The sequence below is a fragment of the Dendrobates tinctorius genome, unplaced genomic scaffold (genome assembly GCF_039654945.1).
Source record: "Dendrobates tinctorius isolate UK_male_01 unplaced genomic scaffold, ASM3965494v1 ptg000126l, whole genome shotgun sequence".
Lineage (NCBI taxonomy): Eukaryota > Metazoa > Chordata > Amphibia > Anura > Dendrobatidae > Dendrobates > Dendrobates tinctorius.
The window spans coordinates 24273020-24289582 of record NW_027361794.1 but is presented as its reverse complement, the minus strand read 5'-3'; the positions used below and the strand labels follow the sequence as shown (position 1 = coordinate 24289582).

The following is a 16563-nucleotide window of genomic DNA, read 5'->3' as shown; positions in this document are numbered from 1 at the left end:
CGTCAGCTGATCCCCTGCTGTGTGGATGGCAGTCTCTCCTGCTGTCACCTCATTCAAAATTCAGTAGGCCTCTGCCTACACCCTCCTATTTCCTGGGCTTCAACACAGCCAGTTGTAGTTCGGAAGTGCCGTCCACACGGAAAGAGATACTTGCTCCCGTGTCTCAGTGGGGTTCAGTAACGTCAGCTGATCCCCTGCTGTGTGGATGGCAGTCTCTCCTGCTGTAAACTCATTCAAAATACAGTAGGCCTCTGCCTACACCCTCCTATTTCCTGGGCTTCAACACAGCCAGTTGTAGTTCGGAAGTGCCGTCCACACGGAAAGAGACACTTGCTCCCGTGTCTCAGTGGGGTTCAGTAACGTCAGCTGATCCCCTGCTGTGTGGATGGCAGTCTCTCCTGCTGTCACCTCATTCAAAATTCAGTAGGCCTCTGCCTACACCCTCCTATTTCCTGGGCTTCAACACAGCCAGTTGTAGTTCGGAAGTGCCGTCCACACGGAAAGAGATACTTGCTCCCGTGTCTCAGTGGGGTTCAGTAACGTCAGCTGATCCCCTGCTGTGTGGATGGCAGTCTCTCCTGCTGTAAACTCATTCAAAATACAGTAGGCCTCTGCCTACACCCTCCTATTTCCTGGGCTTCAACACAGCCAGTTGTAGTTCGGAAGTGCCGTCCACACGGAAAGAGACACTTGCTCCCGTGTCTCAGTGGGGTTCAGTAACGTCAGCTGATCCCCTGCTGTGTGGATGGCAGTCTCTCCTGCTGTAAACTCATTCAAAATACAGTAGGCCTCTGCCTACACCCTCCTATTTCCTGGGCTTCAACACAGCCAGTTGTAGTTCGGAAGTGCCGTCCACACGGAAAGAGACACTTGCTCCCGTGTCTCAGTGGGGTTCAGTAACGTCAGCTGATCCCCTGCTGTGTGGATGGCAGTCTCTCCTGCTGTAAACTCATTCAAAATACAGTAGGCCTCTGCCTACACCCTCCTATTTCCTGGGCTTCAACACAGCCAGTTGTAGTTCGGAAGTGCCGTCCACACGGAAAGAGATACTTGCTCCCGTGTCTCAGTGGGGTTCAGTAACGTCAGCTGATCCCCTGCTGTGTGGATGGCAGTCTCTCCTGCTGTCACCTCATTCAAAATTCAGTAGGCCTCTGCCTACACCCTCCTATTTCCTGGGCTTCAACACAGCCAGTTGTAGTTCGGAAGTGCCGTCCACACGGAAAGAGATACTTGCTCCCGTGTCTCAGTGGGGTTCAGTAACGTCAGCTGATCCCCTGCTGTGTGGATGGCAGTCTCTCCTGCTGTCACCTCATTCAAAATTCAGTAGGCCTCTGCCTACACCCTCCTATTTCCTGGGCTTCAACACAGCCAGTTGTAGTTCGGAAGTGCCGTCCACACGGAAAGAGATACTTGCTCCCGTGTCTCAGTGGGGTTCAGTAACGTCAGCTGATCCCCTGCTGTGTGGATGGCAGTCTCTCCTGCTGTCACCTCATTCAAAATTCAGTAGGCCTCTGCCTACACCCTCCTATTTCCTGGGCTTCAACACAGCCAGTTGTAGTTCGGAAGTGCCGTCCACACGGAAAGAGATACTTGCTCCCGTGTCTCAGTGGGGTTCAGTAACGTCAGCTGATCCCCTGCTGTGTGGATGGCAGTCTCTCCTGCTGTAAACTCATTCAAAATACAGTAGGCCTCTGCCTACACCCTCCTATTTCCTGGGCTTCAACACAGCCAGTTGTAGTTCGGAAGTGCCGTCCACACGGAAAGAGACACTTGCTCCCGTGTCTCAGTGGGGTTCAGTAACGTCAGCTGATCCCCTGCTGTGTGGATGGCAGTCTCTCCTGCTGTAAACTCATTCAAAATACAGTAGGCCTCTGCCTACACCCTCCTATTTCCTGGGCTTCAACACAGCCAGTTGTAGTTCGGAAGTGCCGTCCACACGGAAAGAGACACTTGCTCCCGTGTCTCAGTGGGGTTCAGTAACGTCAGCTGATCCCCTGCTGTGTGGATGGCAGTCTCTCCTGCTGTCACCTCATTCAAAATTCAGTAGGCCTCTGCCTACACCCTCCTATTTCCTGGGCTTCAACACAGCCAGTTGTAGTTCGGAAGTGCCGTCCACACGGAAAGAGATACTTGCTCCCGTGTCTCAGTGGGGTTCAGTAACGTCAGCTGATCCCCTGCTGTGTGGATGGCAGTCTCTCCTGCTGTAAACTCATTCAAAATACAGTAGGCCTCTGCCTACACCCTCCTATTTCCTGGGCTTCAACACAGCCAGTTGTAGTTCGGAAGTGCCGTCCACACGGAAAGAGATACTTGCTCCCGTGTCTCAGTGGGGTTCAGTAACGTCAGCTGATCCCCTGCTTTGTGGATGGCAGTCTCTCCTGCTGTAAACTCATTCAAAATACAGTAGGCCTCTGCCTACACCCTCCTATTTCCTGGGCTTCAACACAGCCAGTTGTAGTTCGGAAGTGCCGTCCACACGGAAAGAGATACTTGCTCCCGTGTCTCAGTGGGGTTCAGTAATGTCAGCTGATCCCCTGCTGTGTGGATGGCAAAGTCTCCTGCTGCCTACACAGTCGTACCACTACTGATTTTTAACCGTGCTCCAATTAGGCCTGTGGCTCCACTGTCTCTCGTATTTCCCCTGTCCTCCAACCCTGCCAGTTACAGCTCCGAAGTGGCGTCTGCACAATCCACACTTGTTCCTGTGTTACAGGTGTTCAGTCCGATCAGTTAATCCCCTGATGTGTGTCCGGCAATGTCGCCTGCTCTGTCCACATTCCCATTATCGGAATGTGGACAGAGCAGGCGACATTGCCGGACACACATCAGGGGATTAACTGACCGGACTGAACACCTGTAACACAGGAACAAGTGTGGATTGTGCAGACGCCACTTCGGAGCTGTAACTGGCGGGGTTGGAGGACAGGGGAAATACGAAAATCAGTGAATCCACAGGCCTAAGTGGAGCTTGGTTCAAATTAGTAGTCTACAACCGATCTTAAAATTTCTTCAATGCAGCCTAAGCCTGCTCCGTGCTTGTCCCTGGGCTTCAACACAGCCAGTTGTTGCTCGGAAGTGCCGTCTTCACAGAGTAAAACACTAGCTCCTGTGTTTGTGGGGTTCAGTAACGTCAGCTGTTCCCCTGCTGTTTTGATGGCAATCTGTCCTGCTGCCTCCCAATTGACAGCACATCAGGCCTCAGCCTGCTAAGTGCTTGTCCTGGGCTCCAACATCGCCAGTTGCTGCTCATAACTGACTTTGGCACGGGTACTCCCTCCTGCCCAGCTTGGTTCCAGCCCTGCCTGCTGTTTCCGGGAAGTGTCAATGTCAGTTTGCCACCCCAAGTTGCCATGTCGTGTTGCGGTTGGGTTAGCCGAGGCTAGGGTGCCAGCAGTTTAGGTGCTTCCTATGTGGACTGCGGGTTCTGGTAAGAAAGGTTTGTTCCATAGTGCCAGTAGGACAAGCACCCCCTGTAGGACTGTGTGATTCGGTAACTGCGGCCAGCTTGCGGCATGCCAACTTTGCTTTTCAGGGGTAACTTCTGATACCCCTCCGGGTTCCAGCACCGTCAGCTGGTTCTCATCAGAGCCTTTGGCCTAGGTGCCTCCATCTCGGTATCCGAGTTCCAGCAACGTCTGCTGGTCCTTGGTAGTGCTTTGTAGCACAGGTACCTCCTGCTTAGTAACCGGGTTCCAGCACCGTCAGCTGGTCCTCGGTTGTGCCATTGGCTCTTATTCCTTCTGCTGCCCCTCCGGGTGCCAGCACTGTCAGCTGGTCCTCGCTATTTCCATTTGCTCTTGCAGCTTATGCTACCCCTCCGGGTTCCAGCACCGTCAGCTGGTTCTCGTCAGAGCCTTTGGCCTAGGTGCCTCCATCTCGGTATCCGAGTTCCGGCAACGTCTGCTGGTCCTTGGTAGTGCTTTGTAGCACAGGTACCTCCTGCTTAGTAACCGGGTTCCAGCACCGTCAGCTGGTCCTCGGTTGTGCCATTGGCTCTTATTCCTTCTGCTGCCCCTCCGGGTGCCAGCACTGTCAGCTGGTCCTCGCTATTTCCATTTGCTCTTGCAGCTTATGCTACCCCTCCGGGTTCCAGCACCGTCAGCTGGTTCTCGTCAGAGCCTTTGGCCTAGGTGCCTCCATCTCGGTATCCGAGTTCCGGCAACGTCTGCTGGTCCTTGGTAGTGCTTTGTAGCACAGGTACCTCCTGCTTAGTAACCGGGTTCCAGCACCGTCAGCTGGTCCTCGGTAGTGCCATTGGCTCTTGTTCCTTCTGCTGCCCCTCCGGGTGCCAGTACCGTCAGCTGGTTCAAGAGGACAAAGAACAGGAAGACAACCACCAAGATGCAGAACAACAAGAGAGAGAAGACAAAGAAGCATAAAAAAAACAAAGCAGAAGAACATTAAGCATAAGACTAATACTCTGAGCAAATGATATTATCTTATTTATAAGCAGAAGAAGACTAAGCAGTGTATGGGGGTGAGTCCGTTCCTCCTCGTGGTGCCCCTGGAAAAGGCCTGCTTCTGCAGGCCAAACTGAACGCGGACAAATCCTGTTGTAAATCTTTTGTGACAGGCAGAACGGAAGGTGTAAACTTCTAACTTTTCTAGATAACAACTACAGGAATGCCTGACACAAACAAGAATATGATGAAGAAGAATAGGAAGAAGATGAAGAAGCTGAATATGTAGAATAATAATTGTTGAATAAGAAGAATATGAAGAATGTAAGAAAAGGAAGAAGAAGAAGAAGAAGAAGAAGAAGAAGAAGAAGAAGAAGAAGAATGTAAAAAAAGGAAGTAGAAGAAGAAGAAGAAGAATGTAAAAAAAGGAATAAGAAGAAGAATGTAAAAAAAGGAAGTAGAAGAAGAAGAAGAAGAATGTAAAAAAAGGAAGTAGAAGAAGAAGAAGAAGAATGTAAAAAAAGGAAGTAGAAGAAGAAGACATACATGTCTGGCAAAATATAAATGAGGCTAACATAGTCAATATCTTTGTAACTCCTAACATCTTTAAAAAAAAAAGTTTAATTCCTGCTATTCCATTTGATTGGGCTAAACCTCTATGGCTTTAATGTCTCCTCCACCTCCCACAATACATTCTACATTATTCTTAGTTGTTTTTCTTCATGTAGAATTAACCTACAAGGAAAGAAAGGGTTTTTTTTAATTCCGATATTTTGGCCCCATTGACTTGCATTGGTTCCCGGTATCGGAATCGGCGATACCGATACTTTTTTTTAAGATCGGCCGATCCATTCCGATCCGATATTTTCAAGTATCGGCTGGTATCGCTCAACTCTAGTGGTGACAACTTCTATTCCTCCGGTGTCTGCTGCAGGACCATTAGTATTCATACAACCTCGGGGACCTTACCCCGGCCTTGCGCTTAGAACTTGAGGAAGGGCTCTGCTCTAACCCTAGTCCTTAGTTCTGTTCTCCTTACGCTCCATACAAAACAATCTTTCTTATGGAGAATTAGGCTTTCTGAATATCTCTTTCCTGTGCCAGCAGACCCAGGTCACTGAGGTCTGCTGCAGCACTTCCTTCAATCCATGCCACTCAGGGGATCTCCTCTCACCAACTGCTCCTGAATCCTATCTTCCCTGCTCTTTGGTGCAGCATAAACTCCACCCACCTCCCAGCACTCTTCGTGTTCCAAGCAGGGAGCCACCAAAGGTGCTTTGCTACACTAGTATGTTGTGTGGGATGCAGGTGTTGGAGTGTGGTCAGGTGTCTCCACCTTACCTGGATGGTGGGGTACCACACCTCAGGAGGAGGTGCAGTACCTCTGTGGCGACTGAACCCTCAGGGGCGCCACATATTTACTCTAGAAAAGAGAAGACTTAGGCGAGACCTAATACATATGTACAAGTATATCAGAGGGCAATACAGAGATCTCTCCAATGAACTGTTTGTACCAAGGACTGTGACAAGAGCAAGGGGGCATTCTGTTCGTTTGGAGGAAAGGCAATTTCTGCACCAGCACAGAAGAGGGTTCTTCACGGTAAGAGCAGTGAGGCTCTGGAATTCTCTTCCTGAGTAAGTGGTGATGGCCAACTCACTGAATGGATGTAAGAAAGGAATGGATGCTTTTCTTGTGAGTAACAGTATAGAAGGTTACGAATAACAGAATATTATAGGTAGATGGTTGACCCAGCTTAGGGGAAGGAATTTTTTTTCCCTATGGAGAAAATTGGCTTCTACTCTGTGGGGTTTTTGCCTTCCCCAGGATCAACAATGCAGAACAGCTGCACTAAAAATAGGCTGAACTAGATGGACATAAGGTCTTCCTTCAGCCTTCAAAACTATGTTACTAGCTTACTTTGGGCATTGAAAGCCCTTTTCTATTGAACTTACAACATGGAGGTTCCACTTGGTATTAGAAGACGCTGACCGTTACCTGCCCAGATCTGTAACTATAAAGCCAAATGACAGCGTACGTAGAATGTGCTGAGAATATAGAAAATCACTTGAAGAAAGGTATTATGCTGGGCCTGTAAGAGAAAGCGGAGGGTAATGATGCTGTTGGCTTCCTAGATCCCTGAGATCTTATCGAATGAATCTTCTCTCCCTTCTGTGCTGCTGAATGTCTCATGGTCCCTACAAGACCAGGTCCAGTCTTTCTGGCCAAACTTCCCTTTTATGATTGATATAAAGAAAATTCTCCAAAGAAGCATTTTTAGTCCATTACTGTAAGTACAAGAATTGTGCCTCATGTAGTCTCAATCAGCAGAGATGACTCCCACTAAATTGGAAAGAAACAAGAGAATGCTGGAGTCCAGATCTAAAGCAGTGCAAACTTTTATTGACAAAAAACAGGCACATATAGAGTAACAGAACAATCATGATAGTATAATAAAAAGGCAATAAATGACTGCCCGGAGCCCACTGAGACAGACAAATCAGCAACAAATAAATTTGTTATCATGTGAAAAGCACTCAGGCCCTTTGTAAGGGAAATGGATTAGTGCAGGTAAAAAGTGCTGGGGAGTCTGCACTGAAAAGAGTTAATCCACAGAAGTCTATGGCACTAGACCCTGGCAGTATGAATCTCTAGTGCTGTGGCAATGAGTATGACCCCCACTGATATCTAATTCGCTGTGGACAATATAATCTGAAAATGCAGCATATCATAAGGGGGGCAGTAAGACATCACCAGCGTCCCCGCAGTAGCGAGTGCAGTACAATCCAGGCAGAAAAACGACCAGCACTGTGTATTATATCTATTGCACAGATGCCCAAACGAAGGGGAAGAGAAATATCATTGTATGGACATACCCATCATGTCCTGGTGCAAAGAGAGCGCTGATTTGTGCACCCCAACACGTGTTTCGCGGTGAAAATACCGCTTCCTCGGGGGGGCATATAATATTGTGGCTATTGTGAGGTTAGAAAAAAAATTACATCCAGCAAAATGTCACCAGCGGCCCCTGTCCAGTAGCCTTTATCTCTTACTTATAGATGCTCCTGCGCAGGCGCCGCCATCGCCGGTGACATTTTGCTGGATGTAATTTTTTTTCTAACCTCACAATAGCCACAATATTATAGGCATTATCACCAATAATATCAATGCTATTATATGCATTATGTAATAATGGGGGCAGGTCAGTGAGAAGTCAGCGACCTGTCATAAGCCAATACAGATGAATATGTAATCAGCGCACCACATAAAGCCCCGCCCACAGCCCCACCCACAGCCCCGCCCCAGAGCACGAGAATCTCATTAACTGAAAACTACAAATACAGATTACACAACAACCACAAGACGGATTTCATCACCAGGTATCACTGTAATCAGTATAACGGCGCTGACCTGACAGTGTCTGTAGGTTACTGAGCACAATCCTGCTGACAGGTTCCCTTTAAGACATCTCAGCTCTGCACTATTATACACAGTTCTCTTTAAATGTGTAATATTTCTTCTTGAAACTCATCTGACAGAAAATATTGGTCCTTACGATAGTTTAGATTGTGACGTCACCGAGCCCCATACTCTAATTACCCAGAGAGGTTTCACCACTAGCTGCTCATTTATTACTGATGGAGACTGTGGAGTTTGATCATTTCAGTAGATGTTATTGTCTATAGTCACAGTGTTTGATTACAGAAGTGTCCAAAATCCTCTGATTTAACCTCTTCCTGCAGCCAGTTTTGTGTTCTTAATCAGGCCCCATTATTAATATCTGACGTGTGTCACTTTATGTGGTGATAAATTATTCACAAAGGATAATAGAAAACAAATGGATCTTACAGATTATTCTCCAGCTTCGCACTATACCCTACATACAATTGTACACTACTGTCTGGGCACATGGCAGTGTTCAGAAGGGAAGGAGCGCCATTTAGCGTTTTGAATGCAGATCTAGCTGGAATAGTTTGCAGACACAATGTATTGGGAGCACTGTTCATGGTCACCTGGCAGCTCAAAAGATGTCCACCATGAACATGCTTGGCTCTATCTTCTCTGCTCTCCATATCCCAAGGATTGCCTTGCTCATCGCCCTATAACACCCTCACATGGATCTGGACTTACACTGGGACCCCTAGGCTTGGACCATGGTGTTACCTGCTATTCTGTGGAGTTAGATGGCAAGAAGAATAGTCAGGTAGCTGGGTCAGAACCAGAAGGACAGAATACAGAATCAGAAGACACAAGAGTAGTCAGTAAACGGGCCACGGTCACAGCAGGAAACAAATACACAAGCCGCAAGCTGAGCACAGAGGACTGAACCAGAGGAGAACAGCGCTGTATTAGTGGACACATCGCGATTTAACATGTCCCTTTTGTCACATTATTTTCAGGGTATCATCATTTCTGTCCAGGCCTATTTAATGTGTGGAAGCCTGGTTGAAAGCAATGTCTGACTTTCATTTATTAATTTTCATAGATTTTTTATTTATTGTTACTTTTGTCAGATTCAAGTTATTTCTGTCACCATTGTGGGTTTTTCTGTCATCAAATGAAGGGTAACATCAATTTAGACCACGTGTGTAGGAGGAGTGAATATTTTGACTCCACAGCAACTTTCCAGAAATTAACACGCAGTGGATGTTGGAGAGTGAAAATTACACATTTGCCATGTTATTACCCAGCACATAGTGCCCAGATTGTGCTCCAGGAGACACCGCAAATTAAGTGGATTCTTCTCACTATAATATTACTAAATACAGGGATCCTAAATGTTGTTTGCGCACACTGCAAGACTCCGAAGTGAGAGCGGATTTTGCTGGATTGGTTTATAGAAACCTTGTTGCTTTTCAACAGCCTTTGAGCCACTAATAGTGCGGGAACCTCTGTTTTTCCACTGACAGATGATGGACCTGAGTGGGGACTTGTTTTTTGTGAGATGAGAATTAGTATTATTTTCGCCTACATAACATTGATTGGTTTCTTTTTATTTGATATTTGGGAGGCAGAATGAACCAACAGTTGAACACCGCACACTACTGGTTCATCCAACAAGGTTTTCTATTAGACTGTGAACAGTCTTTGTCTTGGTAAAAATTAAAGTTTTTTTACATAGCTTGCCATTTTTATGGACAGTTTAAATAGAAATGTTCAAAAATATAAAACTCAAGGATATTTTATTAATAAAAAATAATTGTTTTCTATCTTAGCAGATGACTGTACCAGGAGATCAGAGGGACAGCTGACATCTTCAATTTTTAAATCTGATGATCTTGAGATCCTACAAGACACAACTGAAGTGATTGTTATTACTCCAGATATATCATCATCCATTCACAGCAAAGATCTGTCATCTGATCCTATGAAACAGGTCCCATCTTCTGATTCTTTACTGACTACTAAGGAAAATCAAAGACACAAAAGAGGCAATAAAAAACAAACTGCTCCTAAAGTAAAGAAGTCATTTTCATGTTCAGAATGTGGGAAATGTTTTAATGAGAAATCATATTTTGTTAGACACCAAAGAGCTCACACAAGGGAGAAGCCCTTTTCCTGTTCAGAATGTGGGAAATGTTTTAACTGGAAATCAGAATTTGCTACTCACCAGAGAACTCACACAGGGGAGAAGCCTTTTTCCTGTTCAGAATGTGGGAAATGTTTTAACAATAAATCAGATTGTGTTAAGCACCAGAGAATCCACACAGGCGAGAAGCCTTTTTCATGTTCAGAATGTGGAAAATGTTTTAACAATAAATCAGATTGTGTTAAGCATCAGAGAACTCACACAGGGGAGAAGCCTTTTTCCTGTTCAGAATGTGGGAAATGTTTTGCACATAAATCACATTTTGTTACCCACCAAAGAACTCACACAGGGGAGAAGCCTTTTTCCTGTTCAGAATGTGGGAAATGCTTTAACCAGAAATCACATTTTGTTACTCACCATAGAACTCACACAGGAGAGAAGCCTTTTTCTTGTTCAAAATGTGGGAAATGTTTTAGCGAGAAATCATATTTGGTTAAACATAATAGAACTCACACAGGGGAGAAGCCTTTTTCCTGTTCAGAATGTGGGAAATGTTTTGCACATAAATCACATTTTGTTACCCACAAGAGAACTCACACAGGGGAAAAGCCTTTTTCCTGTTCAGCATGTGGGAAATGTTTTGCACATAAATCACATTTTGTTATCCACAAGAGAACTCACACAGGGGAGAAGCCTTTTTCCTGTTCAGCATGTGGGAAATGTTTTACACAGAAATCATATATTGTTAATCACCAGAGAACTCACACAGGGGAGAAGCCTTTTTCCTGTTCAGAACGTGGGAAATGTTTTGCATATAAATCAGATTGTGTTAGGCACCAGAGAACTCATACAGGGGAGAAGCCTTTTTCCTGTTCAGAATGTGGGAAATGTTTTGCATATAAATCAGATTGTGTTAGGCACCAGAGAACTCATACAGGGGAGAAGCCTTTTTCCTGTTTAGAATGTGGGAAACGTTTTGCATATAAATCAGATTGTGTTATCCACCAGAGAACCCACACACGGGAGAAGCCTTTTTCATGTTCAGAATGTGGAAAGTGTTTTAACCACAAAGGGAGTCTTGTTCCACACCAAATAAGTCACAGAGGGGAGAAACCTCTTAAATTTTAAATAAATCTTGATCACCATCAGAGATCCCACACAGGGGAGAAGCCTTTTTGCTGTTCATAATATGGGAAATATTTTAACCAGAAATGGAATCTAACTAATAATATTTATTTTTATATAGGGCTAACATATACCGCAGCCCTTTACAGTTTGCACACATTATCATCACTGTTCCCAATAGGGCTTACAATGTAAATTACCTATCTAGTCTTTGGAATGTGTGAGGAAACCCACGTAAACATGAGGAGAACATAAAAACTCCTTGCAGATGTTGTCCTTGGTGGGAGTTGAACCCAGGACTACAGCGCTGCAAGGCTGCAGTGCTAACCACTGAGCCATCTCACCATAGAACTCACACAGGGGAGAAGCCTTTTTGCTGTTTAGAATGTGTGAAATATTTTAACCGGAAAGCGCTTCTTGTTAGACATCAGAGCAGTCAAACATGAAAGAAGCCTTTTTCATTTTCTTAATGTGGGAAATATTTTACTTGGAAATCAGCTGTTAATAAACATCAGAAACGTCACATAGGGGAGAAGCCTTTTTCTATTTTCATAGTGTTGGAATAGTTTTAACCAAAATTGAATCTTCTTAAATGGGTTGTCTCTTGTCATTCCTCATGTTTGCTGACAAAAGGATAAAACTAAACTTTATTAATTCCAAATGTAAAACTATACCCATAATTCACCCCCTGAAAGTTAATCAGTAGGTGACTAATAGAAAAAAACATATACCACACATCTCAGTATATAGGGTGAGGTGACATACACACTCACTCTCCAAGCCTCATATTTCTACGTGTTTCATTGTGATCACCAAAGGCGTCATCAGGTGACTATTTAATATTGATCTATATTCAAGCGAGACTAGACAAAAAAAACTTAAACTCATGTATCATGTTATCCAAAACAGAAAACTAGCCACATATAGGCAGATCCCAGACTTCAAACTATATACTTCATATAGTTTTTACATCACGAGGGACATGGATCTATCATTCTACAGGAAACAACCTAGGGGTTTTCAGCCTCGGTTGGAAGAATACAGATCTGCTCCATTGACCATCGCTGAACCATGGATATGTTTGGAGAAGCCAGGTTATGATCCTCGGATCAACTGGCCTTTTACCTTGTATGGACTGTATGGATTGTCATCTTCCTACACTTGTCGTTACCTCCTCTCTGTGCATGCCACAGGTGGGGTAGTGACCCTGGGAGCGAATCAGCGGAAGGCTGAGACTCTGTAATGTGCACTCTGTTGGGTATTTTGCTGGGACTGTTCTATGTGTTATCTGCCTGTTTTGTGGTTCAATAAAGCATTGCCACACTGTTTTACCCTCACTGTGTGTTGTCTGAGTAGCGTTATGCCCATATTAAAGGGACAGCCGGCATTTGGTGGGACAATTCCTGTTCCATGTGTTTTCGGCCACAGAACCGGGGCGCCCGCTGACCACCCCATGTTTCCACAGGCATGCTTCAATAGTCTCAACGGGAGGCTAGAAGCTGCTATAACCCGATCAGCTCTGCTACATACAGGCAATGATCACTTCACCTGCATGTAGCAGAGTTGCTCACTTGCTATGAGCGCCGACCACTGGGCAGTGCTCATAGGATCCGGCATTGACAGCCATACAGGTCTGCTGGAGACCTCTGGTTGTCATGCCAACTCATCGGTGACCCGCGCTCACATGACAGGGTCACCAATGTGCGGGACTTCTGGCCCATCATGTGTGAGAAAAGATGTAGGCTCAGCGCCGGGGCCCCCATCAAAAGGAGGGAGTCCGATATCAGCGTACATTTACACCTGATGTCAGAAAGGGGTTAAAGGGGATTGTTTATACAGAGACAGAAGTGGTAATTAATCATGTATACATACAAATAATTACAAAAATACACACATTCTAATGTTAAATAGTATATAGTTACCACAAGAAAATATAATTTGTGTAAATCAAGTGTAGATATTAGTGTTGAGCATTCCGATACCGCAAGTATCGGGTATCGGCCGATATTAGCTGTATCGGAATTCCGATACTTAGTTCCGATACTTTTTTCATATCGAATACCGGAATCGGAAGTTCCCATAATGCTAGGAGCCCGCTCGATTTGATTCAGCCAATGGGGATCCTCAAAAGTGTGGGCACATCCTGTTAGGCATGTAGGCATGTTAACTACTGGCATGGCTGTGATTGGCTGCTGAAATGATGCCATGATGCACTATAAAAACCGTTGCAGCCGCCATTTCTGGTCACTCTGCTGTGAATTCAGTTAGGGACAGGCTGCTGTTGAAGACTGTGAGGGACAGTTAGAAATAGCGATCATCCAAAATATCTATTGCTCTACCCAGGCTACATAATCCACCACTGTAGCATTTTTGTAGCCCAGCAGCGCTGTTTTAATAGCTGTCTGCAAGGGCTGTGTGAGTGCAGACCCACGCTGTGTAGTGTGTCCTGCAGGCACGTCTGCTTGTAGGCCGGCCAGCGTGTGTCTCTGCCTCATACACATTTTTCTTTTATTGCTGCTTTTTTTTCTCCTGTATAGTGTGCTTCCATACGTATCCATATACGTTGGCTGCAAACACTAAAGGAGTGGACAGCGGAGCCTTTCAGCAGCCTTTCAGTGCTATAGCCCATTTCTCTGCACTGTTTTTGGTTGATAGGTCTCTCTGTGTGTGAGTGCAGCTCACGTTGCAGTGTGTTCTACAGCCATCGCTAGCTGTAGTCCGCTCAGCGTGCGTCACTGCCTCATACATAGTCCTTTTTTTGCAGCTAATTTAGCCAGATTTTTTCTCCTATATTAGTGTGCTTCCAACCGCATCCATTGTCATTGGTTGGTTGCAAACACTATATAGGATTAGATAGAGGAGCCTTTTTGCTGGCTTGTGCCCTTCAGGGCCAGCCAGACAGACTAGTATCACCCTATTTTGTGATACTATAGCTTTCAAACTTTGGTCACATCCTTTTCTTTCGCCCCCCCCAAAAAAAGGAAATAAAGTTCACCAAACACTCCACTTTACAGTTGTCTAGGCCACATTAGATCATATTAAAGTGTAGTACACACACTCTTAGCCAAATTAGTGTTTCTTATACTGGTTAGCAGGTGTTCAGGAATAAGAACACTAAGCGCCCCCTTTTTTACTTTTCTGCCTATCTATCAGTCTACCAAGATGAAGAAGGCAGGGAGTAAGGCACGTGGTCGTGGCCGTGTAGTTTCAGCAGGGAGAGGACGGGGGGATTCAGCAGGGAGAGGACGTGGGGATTCGGTGTCTCCTGCGGCCACCAGTGACCCGGCATCCCCCACTTTTACCAGGCAACAGTCCTTCATGCGCAGCTTTGTAGGACCTCGCCGTACCCCACTGCTGCGTGACGAACAAATTAAAGCCGTTGTCGGATGGATGGCAGCTAACGCATCCACTTGAATGACTTCCGCATCCTCCCAAGGCCAGAGCACTGAAGAGCAACCATCTGTCTCTTCACCACCTGCCAAATTGCCCAGGCAGTCTGAGAGCCCTGGACAGGAGCCATCTCAATCTTTACTTCTGTTCTCAGAATCTGTTGGCTTGGAAAGAGGTGGCCAGCAAGCAGCATTCTAGAGCGTGAAGAAGAGGGAGTATGCAGTGATGCGCAACTGCTTTGTCCCTCTGAATCTGAAGAGGCGGGTGGGCCAGTGCCTATTGTCAGCACACCTCAGTGCTCATCTGATGATGATGAGACTCAGTTGCCAATTTCTGGTGCGTACGGTGCTGGCGAGACAACTCAGGACCAGCCGGTGCTTGAAGAGGAGAGTGGAGATGATGAGGTCCTTGACCCATCATGGCGTCAGCCACAGGAAGGTGGTGGGAGCAGCTCTGAGGAAGAGATTCCCCGAACGGCCAAAAGAGGAGGGAGAGGGCGGGGGCAGACTTGGTTGCCTGTAGCCTCCACTTTGGCACCCGTGAGGAGCAATCCTCTTCCAAAACACAAAACGGGCGCTCCCAGGACTTGCAGTGCGTGGTCTTTTTTTGACACAGTTGCAGATGACATTTGCTTTGTCAAATGCAAGCTGTGTCATCAGAAAGTGAAACGAGGGAAAAATGTGAGCAACCTCAATACCACAAATATGTGGAAACATGTGCGTACCAAGCACAAGGTGGAGTTACATACACACACTGAAGATGTAGGCCAACCTTCAGCAGCACCTACCACCTCTTCAGCTCGTGTTGGGGCCTCTTCCTCCAGCTCACACACAGCTGGTTCGGCTTCCTCACTGGAACGCCATGGAAGAACCACTGCCACTGTTGTCCAGAGACCCAGTGAAATTCCACCCACTGAACCACGTTCGCAGTCATCATCACACTCCCAGGCCACTCACCAGCAATCGGTAGCACAGGCATGGGAGAAAAAGCGGCCATACTCGGCAAACCATCCCCGAGCACTGGCTCTGAATGCCGGCATTGCCAAACTACTGGCCCTTGAGATGCTGTCATTCAGGCTGGTGGAGACTGACACCTTCCGGAACTTTATGACATTGGCAGTTCCACAATACAATGTGCCCAGCCGCTTTTATTTCAGCAGGCAAGCCGTCCCTGCCCTGCAAAAGCATGTGGAGGGAAAAATTAAAAATGCGCTGCTAAATGCCGTCAGTAGCAAGGTCCACCTGACCACCGATGCGTGGACAAGTAGCCATGGACAGGGACGATACCTTTCCCTCACTGCCCATTGGGTCAATGTTGTGGAGCCGGGTACAGATCTGGAGAGTGGCTCTGTACGTATTCTGCCAACTCCAAGGATTGCAGGAATGCAGTCTGTACATATTGAGCCCTCCTCCTACTCAGCACTGCGTGAGCCTGTTAGGCTAGATATGAGCACAGGTGTGGCCAAACGTCAACAGGCCGTCCTTAAATTAATTTCTTTGGGGAATCGGAGCCACACAGCACAGGAGCTCTGGAATGCCATCAAGAGCGATGTGTGGTTTGTGCCAGCGAATCTCCAGCCAGGTTTGGTAGTGACAATGGCCGAAATCTAGTGGCAGCTCTGGGCCTAGGCAACCTCACTCACATACCATGTCTGGCACACGTGCTCAATTTGGTCGTGCAGAGCTTTCTGAGGGACTATCCGGATCTTGATGCACTGCTGCACAAGGTTCGCCTAGAGTGTGCTCACTTGCGGCGTTCCAGCATGGCAAGATCGCGCATTGCATCTCTGCAACGCCGATTCCGCCTGCCAGAACATTGCATCATATGTGACCTCCCCACCAGGTGGAATTCAACGATATGTTGGAGCGGTTGTGTGAGCAGCAGGCAGCAGTAATGGAGTACCAGCTGCATCAGGCGCAAACAAGTCGCACTGTGCGCCGGACACACTTCACCACCACTGAGTGGGCCACTATGAGGAACATCTGCCAAGTTTTGCGTGCCTTCGATGACTCCACGCGGATGGCCAGTGCAGATGATGCACTAGTCAGCATGACTGTCCCCCTCATCTGTCTGCTTCAAAAAACCTTACAAGCACTAAGTGAGGAGGTTTTTGAAGAGGT

General features: G+C 46.5%; 1 protein-coding gene across 1 annotated transcript in view; it reads left to right on the top strand.

Moving 5' to 3' along the window:
• Window positions 1–9618: 9618 nt before the first annotated feature.
• The window catches only part of LOC141047104 (uncharacterized), an 87144-nt gene continuing 80199 nt past the window's right edge, over window positions 9619–16563 (top strand). The window contains exon 1 of the mRNA XM_073542067.1: window positions 9619–10724. Within this exon, the coding sequence (XP_073398168.1) occupies window positions 9767–10724 (958 nt within the window). The 5' untranslated portion in view covers window positions 9619–9766. The remainder of the gene's footprint in view (window positions 10725–16563) is intronic.